Below are 11,257 nucleotides of genomic sequence, written 5' to 3' on the forward strand. Positions count from 1 at the left end.
GCCAGGTTAACCTAACTCACTCGGCTTATATGATGACAGGTCTATTTATAGACCTTACACAGGTTCAAAAGGAGTCCTAGTAGTGCAGTGGTTAAGACCATGGCTGCAAACTAGAAGGTGAGTGAGGGAGTGGAACTCACCTGCCACTCCACAGGAATAAAGGCCTGTCTTGCAGCCTACTGCCCTCCTTTCTCACCTCTCCCTGTCCCTGGCTCTGCTACCAAATTAACAGTGCAAAAGGGGAGCTTCAAGCAGACATCGGTCCATCAATCATCACTGCTGGAGAAGAAATGCCCCGTATGATTTCCAAGCCCAGAAAACAAATCTTTATGGAGGGAGGCGGCCACATCTTCCTCAGACAGAGCCACTGTCAGGTTCGAACCACTGACAGTCTTTAAGTTAGGAGTCCTGTGCTCACCACGGAACCAACGGGCTCCTGTATCTACTCAGGAAACAATACCACTGATCTAATGAGTAATTCTTCTGACTAGATCTCATGCTACTCCGTATACTCATCTAATCAGTAATAATCCATGGGTGTCACGTTAATTTTGACTCACAGTGACTCCATCAGGTTTTCATGCCTGTAAATCTTTAGAGGAGAAGAATGTCTATCTTTCTTCTGGGGAGCAGCTGGTGTATTTGAACTGCTGAACTTTCGGTTAACAGTTCAACTTCATCTGCGCTGGGTATCGGGATATGCAGGAAATAAGACAAGGAGTCCGCTTTTACAGAGATTGCATCCTGATAAAAAACTCAAACAAATACCATCAAGAAAGCATGATAAAGTGTGACACCTTGGAAAAGCCCAGGGCTGTGACAGCCCAGGGCAAAGACAGTGTGCATGGTCTGAGGACACGGGGGTTGCTTCTCAGATGGCTGAGAAGGACACGGGGACATTATCAAGAGACAAAGGAGAGGAATATTTCAGCAGAAGGAAATATATGAGAGCAGCTGGGGTCAGAGAAACAGGGTAGGACAAGACCCTTAAACATCTCCCCGTCAGAGGCCGACAGACAGGACCAGCTAATACGCCATGAGCTAAGAACGAAAGAATTCCTCCATTCTAGTTGTTGTTGTTGTTGTTAAGTGCCACTGAGTATAACTCAGAGCAAACCTATGAACAAAAGACTTGAGGCCTGTTCTACTCTATCCATTATATTTAGAAGGCTCAATCTTCTGAACCCACAAAAACAAACTGACTTTTTATCCTCTGTAACAAACTCTCCCCTAACAATTCTAATAATTAAAAAAATGCAGTTTTTAAAATGGGGGCAAATGTGAAAGCACACGGTATCCAAGAAGAAATATAGTTTATTGTTGCTGTTGTTGATTGCCTTCGAGTCGAGCATGACTCATAGCGACCCTACGAACAAAAGGCCTGCAGCCCCTCTACAACTATCGACATATATCAGAGTTCATAGAGTTTCCGGAGGCATGTTGTTTAGGAAGTGGATGCCACTCCATCAGTCACCCAGGGCTGTCGAATCAGAACCATCAGAAGCAGAAGACAACGCTGAAGTCCACCCACAGATAAATTATGGTGTATTCAAAGAAAAGCGACACAGCAGTCAATGGGATAGAATCTCTAATGCATACATTGTAGAGGAATCCCAAGCACACTACCAAGTACAACCAGCCAAGCACAACAGTGCACTTTCACTGACACAATTTATGGAAACTCCAGCCTGCGCAAAGCCACTCTACAGTGACATAGAACTAACCGGTCAGTCGTTGCTTTTGATGGATTTCACGAAAAGAGGTACGCAGGAAAGGAACAGCTGATGTGAATGTTCTATCCAGCATATTAGGGTGATGACTTCATACCTGGCAAATCCACAGACATCATCTGTACATCTGACTGTAAGTGTAATTCTGGTGACGCTGTGGTTAAGGGATCTGGTTGTGAAGCTAAACGTCAGTAGTTCAAACTCACGGGCTGCTCTGAGAAAGAACGATGTTGGCCTTCTGCTTCCACAAAGATCTGTAGCCTGGAAAATCCTCTGAGGCATCTCTTGCCCACAGGGTCAACAGGACTTGGAATCACCTTGATGGGAGTGGGTCTTATCATACACAAGCTAAACACTCATCCTTAGAACGCTTTTTCAGTGGCTTTCCTCAATGATAATAGGAAGCAGCGGCAGAATACAAGAGTACAAATCAATATGTGTATCAGCTCTTCCTTAAAATGCATGTTGACACTGCCCCTACTCACATGCACCAACATTCTCTACACAGGTATTGTAGTCTCAGTGACTGGTCCTGATGCGAGAATGAAAGGCAGTGGGGAGAAGAAAACACAGCGTCTTCTTCCCCCAGACTCACCGCCGTTATAGATGATGCAGTTGTGCAGAATCCACTTGGCGTCCGCCAGAAAGGCTTCTGTGCAGCCATACATCTTTTTTTTAGCATTCTGTGGAGAAAGCACAATCACCGGAGAGTCTATACGAGCCACAGTCAAAACCACCTGCGTCCCCACACAATTTTCTTAGCAGGCATTTGCCAAATTAATTAATGTTCTTTCCCTCATTTCCCAAGACACTATTACTTTGAGATCTATAACCCTATAAAAATGCTTCTATGGAATTCATCACACAAAACCTGACTTTCGCCCGGCACAGCAGCTATCATCTATCAAGGAGCTTCTCCAATAAACCAGGAAATCTCTGTGTTACTTATTATTACTTGTGCCGTCTCCCATAACCTTGTGGGATATAATAAAGTCATTATTATCATTCCCATTTTACAGATGGGGAGCCTCAGACATGGAGCGTTAAGCAACCTAGACGGAGTTTGAAAGCTACATGGTTATAAAGCAAGGATTACAGCTCACTCCTTTAAATGCCTCCCTTCTTTCTACCATACCAGGCGGATGTGTTCAATTTTCCAAACAATGATTGTTTGTGAAGTTCCTGAGTGCAGACAATATGAAGTGAGGTTTCCTCATCCTTGATGCTTTTTCCTTACCTCTATTTTGGAGCTAACAGTTTAAAAATCAGCCTTTGGATGTTGTGCACAATCTAAAGCATTACAGATGTAAATTCAAGCATGAAATTTTAGCAGAAGCTAACAAGAAAAAAAAAACCTCAGGCATGAAAGAAATACCCTTATCGGCAGAGCAGATTCTAAGAAGCCACAGCTTTATTGCTAATCTGAAGATTTCTCAGACACTTAATTTTCTCCTCTTCCTTCCTGCTGGCTGCTCTCATCACCTCAAGAGAAAGAGGAGGGAGGGCTCTCATCAAGTCAGAATTCTTAGAAGCTACTCTGTCAGGTAAAAAAGCTGAGATCACTTGCAGAAGTAGTATTTGATGTTAACCACTGGACTTCAACACTCCGCTGCAATTCTGGCCACAAGGTTACAGAGAAGAAGGCCAAGAGACCAAGAGGCTCAAAAGTTCTTCCATCCGGATATAAACAGAGCAGGGGAAATGCGGAGAAAGCACCTCGCTTGAGAGGGGGACACAGTAAGTGAGGTAGGATCCTGGGTCCTCTCTGCGTCTCTGAGCTACCATGTGCATGCTCTCAGATGAAGGCCAACCTTTTCCAGTGTACAAAGGTCCATGGGATGAAAGATGTATTCTGCATAGTCAGGATGCTGTTCCAATGGAACGGGCTTCTGGAAAGCATCTGTCTACAAAGGAAAAGATGCACACACAGGGGGAGTTATTGCGGGGGAAAGACCAAGCTCTTCAAACCAATACACTCTTAAACACGGATACCACTTTTTAGACAACACAGTTCTAAATCATTTCACCAGGTGACCTGGGGCCAAAGCAGTCAAGTGCTTGCTCGGCAGCTAACCAAAAGGTCGAACTGAATGCAGCCACCAGCCACTCTCGTGGGAGAAGACCAAGACAGAAGACCCTACGGTGGGGCCCTTCTTCTCAGTCACATGGGGTCCAGAGGAGTAAAGAATTAACTCCACGGCACCACAAACAACAACAACAGCAACAACGAGCCTTCTTGGGTAGCTCAAAATTGGTCCACCTTCCAATTCTGCCTTTCATGGATAAACCACGGGTCTGGTCCTGACACAAGCTGATCCTGGCCTCTCACATGACAAGAGTAACTCACTCTCAGCCACTCTGAACCTGAACTTGGAGCCAAGCTTGTGGGTAATGCTGTAGATGCCAAAGTCAACACTAACTGCGGGGGAGGTGTGGATACAGTCAGAACTGTGTGTCAGCTCAGGAGCGCTGGTGACGGCTCAGCGATCACACACTTGACGGTTGAGCAGCTGGAACCCACCCACCTCTCTGTGGAAACAAGACATGGCAGTTCAGCTTCCATAAAAAGAATAGCTTTGACTGCAATCCCAGCCTGCAAATCCACCAGGTGCTCGGCTAGAGAAAGAGGCGGTCTCTTCCTGTAGCAGTCAGATCCAATTCGATGGTACAAACAAAAAATAATAATAAAACAAAATTTAAAATTAAAAAAATAATACTAGTAACTTTGGCAGCGGGTGGGGGGAAAATAATAATAATAGCTTTGGAAATCCTGTCGGACACTTGTATTCTGTTCTACACAGCCACAGTGAGTCGGAACTGGGGTTCTTCTAAAGACTGGAAAGATATTTTACATAGCAAAAAAATGCAGACAGTCAGACTATCTCTTCCTTTGAGAAACCAAATTACTTTCTAAATAAAGAAAACCAAACCCAGCACATCCGAGTCATAGGAGCGGCTAACTCTCCTCTGGTTTCCAAGGCTGTAAATCTTTAAGAGAGGAGGTGGCCCCTTTTTCTCCCCATAAGAGCAGCTGGCGCCTTCAGACTGCAGTCCTTCCCGTTAGCAGCAAAACACAACCACACGACGTCACCAGGGCTCTTTACTTTTCAAACACAGAGAGTGCAAAAAGTTTTCACCTTGCTTCTTCAGAATTTTTCAACACTTTCTTGAACTCTACTCAAACTGGATCAGAAGGCAAGGCCCACTCTGTGAATAGACGGTGCTCATTTCTCAACATGCGAGGTTTAATTAAATACCAAGTCACACTCTAACGAGGCAGCTGAGTGAGCTGCCCATCTGGAGTCACTCGAGCTGTCTTGTATCCAGAGTGAAAGTTTGGCCACTGTTAAGTTAAAAAAGATGCTTCGGCAAAAAGCAACAACTTCCTGCATCAAGGAATTAACACGAATTTAATGCCTTCTTCAATTATTCTTTTTTGGGTCTCAAATTATACAGTGTTGACAGGTCTACAGGAATCCATTTCTCTTGTAAACAGTCTTAAGTAGATATAATACAGGCTGTGAAAAGCAGGAAGTAATTCTCTGTCACTTGACATAAAAATTACTCACCGAAAAAAACAAAACAAAACAACAGCTTACCAAGCTGAAGCTTACACACTTAGGCGTCCTCAACTTACAACCAATTGGCAGCCTCTGAATATTTTTTTTTCATCATCATCGTAACACTGTCTCAGAACAAAAGTGAATTATTTGCTACAGTCCTGAGATGCAACCACACTGGATATTCACTCAGCTTGAGGAAATTCTGACAATTCACAAACATGAAAATGGCTTTGTACAAAATGGAAAAGGGTATCTAACCCTCAATCTTTTCAGAGTCGACTAGGAAACACAGCATAATATAGTGCTCATGTGGTCTTAAGTATTTTTAAAAACAAAGTGTTTACTGCCATCTTCCTGAAAATGGTTACATTTAATAGATAAATCATGAAGACTAGAATGTGACATTGTGTCTAACAGGCCAGCAGAAAGTGGCATAAAAGTGGCATTTTTCTGAATGGCAGCTCTTGTTCACGTGTGGATATTAAGGGGCAAAACTGTGGCACATCGGGTCTCGTTTCAGAACCTAAAGAATAAAGCAAAATCTCCCGCTCTCTGGGAATTGCAGTGCTTGAGATTGTGTTACAGGTTCTATCTATCGTCACACCACGGTTAGAAAGAGACCAGGTTCGTGCTCTGCTTTCCTGGTGATGGAATTCGACCAGCTTCCCGTGGGAAGGAACGTAAACCTTCCTCTTACCCAGCGGGCCGTGAAGTTCCCCTTCACAGCCGGCGGAATTTTTAAAATCCCCACCAACTCTAATCTATCATTCCTGATTCTGAGCGGGTGGCCAATGTGTAAGTCATCTGAGCCCTGCGGGGCTCAGCCTGCTCCGCTTTTAAAAACAACAACAACAGCAAAAAAAAAAAATACAAACCAAAATAGCCCAAATAATTAGCTGGGAGTGGAAAAGAAAGAAAGAAAATGTAACTGAATGTCATAGCACCTTGGGCGTCATTTTCAAGTATGTGAACACGGGGTACACGAGGCCAAAAGCATGGGTGCAAATATCTGAAAACACTAAACCCAAGGATGTCAACAGAATAAGAGAGAAGACACTGTCCCCGTTCCCGCCTGTACCAAGCGGCGAGTTCTTCTTACCCCGGGCTGTTTCATTTTCTGAATGGCAAACTTGAGCAGGTAAGACAACTGCTCGATGGTGAGCATTGTCATGGCTTTGCTCTGAGTCTCGATGCATTCCGCCACGGTGATCTTCTACAGGTCAAAACGACACAAATGGCCAGTTAGCAAACAAACCCACGAACCAACACTGTGAACGTGCTAGCCATGTGCCTTCTTTCCCTTTCACTCTGATTCCCACCCCCCCAGAAACTCGCATAGAGAAAGAAAAGGAAAAAAAAACAAAACACCAACCAACTCCCATCTAAGTGAGATTAATTGTTTCATTTGGCAAGAACTCCAATCTACTTGGCCGAAGTGTATTGAATCAGTGGGTGAAAATTAAAAGGCACATCAATCCGTTTATTACCTTATTAGGAAGTGTTTTCAGCGCTCGAGCTGAGAATATTGAGGGTAAGCATAGACCCACAAAAGAAGGGGGGAAAAATCCTCATTACCGGCTTGCTTTTCAAGAATGGGAGTTGACAGAAACATCCAGGGAAGGTTTGGATGGGATGGCTGTACTGAATGAATTCTTATCAACCTCTTATCTTGATCCGCCTTAAGCTTCTGAGCTGTCTTTCGGGAAAACTGACAAGGCATTCATTCAGTTAGTGGAGCCAATGATGAAAGGGCCAGTTCCCATGGACAGAGCATTCAAAGGAGGGTGTGGCCCAATAATAAAGACAACTTCATCCTCTGTCATCGTTTTATGTGAAGCTGTTCAGAATATTTTGGAACACTGGACTGGAGACCTTTAGCTGTTTCTCTCCATGTGCGGTAAATGTCATCCCATAAGAGAAATGCCTATTGAAGGAGCAACCTGAACTGTCTGGAATCAGAGGCTATGACATGACATCCTGGTCATGCTAATCCCAGAGACTCCCATTTCTCGTGGAGCCGCAGCAACAACCAAGAGAGTAACTTCTGATGACGGCAGGCAAGGTTCTTCAGCCATCTGCGTAAGCATGCTGAGGAAAGGTTGCTCCAGGTAATCTGGATCCAAATTCCTAGTATGTCGGAGGCTTCCAGAAGGAATGTTCGTTCACCCGTGCTGCCTGGTTAATGAGGAGGGCAATGCTGAAGAAGAGCAGGGCGCTCGCAGGTTCAGCAAGCAGAGCCTTCCCAGACGGCTGCATTACCGATTCAGCCTGGAAGATACTCAGAGCCCCGCGTCACAGTCCAACAACACCTGCTTCCCTGAGGGTGGCTAGTTCCCAGATAACCAACTATCCTCGGCAGACACTGGGTTGGCTGTTCAGCTCTCACTGACGCCCCTACCCTTCCTACTGGCTGGTGGTGCTGGTGTCTGGTTCCATGCACACAGGTTTAAAGTGCCGGATAAGCCAAATTTCAAGCCTTCCTCCTACAGCCCCCAAAGACGACTTGTATTCCAGTCTTGACCAACGTAGCCAAAGGCAATTCGGCTGAGGGCCTGATGGACCAAGTCATTCCTCTAGATAAAGAGATGTGAGGAGATACATCTCCTCCAATTTCTTAGCCAGATCAGACACCTGACCCACAGCAACTGTCTCCTAACCACTGTTAGCTACTCACCAAGCAGGGTGAGCACAGGGCAGCTTCTAGGATCAGCAGGCACGGGCTCTCCCAATCTCACACCACCTTCCTACAGAAGCAAAGTCTCTACATTTACAATCCCAGCCGTAAGCAAAGTAAACAACGGTTGCCTTGTGCTTCCTGGCTAATCTACAGTGAACAAATGCACATGAGTTTCTATGAAGTTAACAGACTGGTAAGTAAACACAAGTAAATCAGTGCCTACCAGCTAATCCATCCCCAGAGGGTACACTGCCTGAACAATACTGACAACAAGAGGAGGAGAGCCAATGTTTGACTTGTTTGACTCGGAGCTAACTCCTCCCAGTCACTGGCTTCCTTCTACAAGCAGTAACAACAAATTCTCCTTTAAACAATCTTTCTTCGGGAACTGTTACATGCAACAAACATATCCAATATGACCAATGTCGTTTTTGCATAAGACACTGAAGTTTGTGATTTTTTTAAGAAATAAGTAACTTAGAAGGGTTGGTTGGTCATGTAAGAAGGAAACAGATGAAGTCTTCCATTTCCACATGCTACACAGCAGAGTGGAGCTGTACTCTCAACACCAAGGACACCACTGGGCAAGGTCCATGTCTTTTCAGACACAATGAGAGTCTATGAACACCATCACAACACCACTGTCACACTAGTTCATCATGTAACATCTTTTCAAGTATTTCTTCTTTTCTTACACAACAAACGGCATATTCTGCTATATATTTATCCCACTCACTGTATCAGGGACCGCCTTCCAGCTCACAGAGAAAGCGTCTTCATTGCAGTTCTATTTATTTTTTAATCCCAGTGACGGGTCTTGTAAAACGATTCTGGAGATGAAACCTTCTTGTTTTCAGCTTTCTCAAAAAAGATTAGAGTGTAACCTGGAAGTCGCCAAGAACAGACGCGCCCTCAGAAACACAGAAGTCTCTAATGGTTGGTTTAATGTCGGGTCTTCAGTCTTTGCTACATAATAGACAGAAGTGGTCCCCAGACGTGCTCCTGTGTGCGGGTGACTCTGCCTGGCTCACACCTCACTGACTTCACATCTTCCTCAAACCCGAGTGAAGCCAGCTTTGACCTCACCATTTATAGTTGACCATTTAAAGGTGACCCTACACTTCTAGTATTTCCCAAGTCCCATCTTTGAATTATTTTCTCTAAGAGAACTCATCTTGTAACTCATAGACATTTTCTTCTCCTGGAAAGAATGGGTCTGTGCCTTTCTTATTTCCTGCAGCCTCTCCAGCATCTAGTGAACAGACAACTTGGTAAGCACTTCCTCCATCAAAGAAGCCATCAGACGGTCACCGCCTGGAACATCCACTCAGATCAGCCTGCTACTGCAGGAAACACATCCACAAAGAGGGAAGGTGGCAGCGTTCTTGGCAGACAGAGCACGTGGATGGTTAACGATGACTTCTAGAATATTTGGCTCACAGAGACTGCAGGTCGACACAGATCTCAAGGCCATCCAAAGCCCCACGCGGATCTGAAAAATGACAGTCAACTGGCCTGTCTTGCCAAGAGCGGCAGTGGCGTGGCCCCTGCTCAGAAAGTGGTCCAGAAAGGGGGTGGTGCCTGGGGTGCAGCAGGTGGAGGGCAAGGAAGGTCTCTTTCCTTGTGTATTGGGATTATTTGGAAAATTACAAAGAAGGAAGGAAGGAAGAGAAAGCAGCAGCAGCGCAGCGGGAGGGTGCACCAATTTTTCAGGAACTAACCTCACATTCAGGACAAAACCAGTCCCCCTCTGGTTCCGATGTCAGTCTCAGACACTTAGCGTGATAAACCCGGGGACAGAGCTCACAGCAAAGGACTTGGCCTTCCCGGTGACAAACCCAGCAGTAGAAATCATTCCGTCCATCCTGCGGTACAACATCAACAGGGTCTGTGGTGAGTGGCTGCTTCATATAGTAAAACGGACCATGTCTTAGTTCTGACTGAAATGTAGGCAAGAAAGACAAGTTTGGTTTCAAAACAAATGTGCATTCTCAAAAGGAATTTGAACAAATACATCAATAACAACAAGAGAAAAGTACAGCATTTCACAAGGGCACTGAAAAACACTGAGCTAGCTTGGGTGGTCCTACTACCGACAGATTTTACAGGACGTCAGGTAATAATAAATGGGTTTCTTCTTCTAAGAGGCCAGGGATGGACAGCTGATCCCTGAGAATTACTAAGCAGCCCTAGCCAGGTATCACAGTGGGTGTAACAAGGGATCTGCCTAAGGCACATCAAGTAGTCGCTCTACCACTAACTAGCTACATGACCTTGGGTAAGTCTCTCGATTTCTCGGCTTCCGTTTTCTCATCTGTAAAGAAGGGAAGCTAACACCTAACTTTGCAGGATGGTGGCTAGGTTTAAATGGGATGATATAAAGTATGCAATTAAACACAGTTCCACTGTTACCAAGATACGCTATCCACCATTATTGATTTCATGCTAAAATAATAACTATTTCCAATGTACGGAAACTCAAATTCATAGAGCCAATCAAATCACAGGATTCTGCCCTGGGGCGGGGGGAGGAGGGGGGTTCTGGGGTGAGATCAGCTGGAGCTGAGTCCCAGGAACAAGAGGATCCATGTTCCAAGTCTACCCATGAGGCGCTATGAGACTTCAGCACGGCTGTGAATGGACCACAGCTCCCGTTCAGAACTAGCACGAGCACAGCAGGTGATGTGACCACAGCAGAATGGGATGGATGGTCAACTCAGGGCAGTCGGAGCTCTTTCCGCCTCTCAACACGATTCCCTGATGACTCAGAGTCATGCCATGCTCCTGTCGTTAAAAGATCACTCAAAAGAAATTCAATCTTGTCCCAACTATCAACTCTAACTGTGGCATCCGAATTTTCTACAACAACCTCCTCAGAATATATTTTCTGGTATGTTTAAAAAGAAATTCAATCTGAAATTATCCAAAAGGACTAGAAATGCCAGTGTAACGCAGGCTAGTGGTAAACAGGAAACAGTCTGGTTACTAGCTGTGTGACCTTGAGAAGACACTCCACCCTCTCTGAACTTTGGTTCTTTAGCAGTTGTTGTTGTTATGTGCCATCGAGTCTTTTGCAACTCATAGCGACCCTATGTACAACATCCCTAAACTCTGCTCTGTCCTGTGCCAATTGTACCATCTCCGACTCACCCATCCTGATTACCTCAGGCCGTGAATCAATCCACCTCATACAGGGTCTTCACCTCCTGCACTGTCCCTCCACCCTACCAAGCATGATGTCCCTCTCCAAGGACCTGTCCCTCCTTGCAACATGTCCAAAGTATGTT

General features: G+C 45.1%; 1 protein-coding gene across 15 annotated transcripts in view; it reads right to left on the minus strand.

Annotated features, from left to right (window-relative positions):
- ZMYND8 (zinc finger, MYND-type containing 8) overlaps positions 1-11,257 on the minus strand; it is a 133,733-nt gene that overhangs the window by 64,817 nt on the left and 57,659 nt on the right. For 7 of the 15 annotated variants that reach the window (XM_006881603.1, XM_006881604.1, XM_006881613.1 and 4 more), the window contains 4 exons: positions 9,692-9,910; positions 6,393-6,506; positions 3,542-3,634; positions 2,326-2,413 (listed from right to left, as the gene is read on the minus strand). In XM_006881603.1, the coding sequence (XP_006881665.1) occupies positions 2,326-2,413; positions 3,542-3,634; positions 6,393-6,506; positions 9,692-9,910 (514 nt within the window). The remainder of the gene's footprint in view (positions 1-2,325; positions 2,414-3,541; positions 3,635-6,392; positions 6,507-9,691; positions 9,911-11,257) is intronic. The other 8 variants (XM_006881615.1, XM_006881612.1, XM_006881616.1 and 5 more) reach the window with 2 other exon arrangements.

The sequence above is a fragment of the Elephantulus edwardii genome, unplaced genomic scaffold (assembly GCF_000299155.1).
Source record: "Elephantulus edwardii isolate Elephantulus edwardi_28Jun2011 unplaced genomic scaffold, EleEdw1.0 scaffold00015, whole genome shotgun sequence".
Classification (NCBI taxonomy): domain Eukaryota; kingdom Metazoa; phylum Chordata; class Mammalia; order Macroscelidea; family Macroscelididae; genus Elephantulus; species Elephantulus edwardii.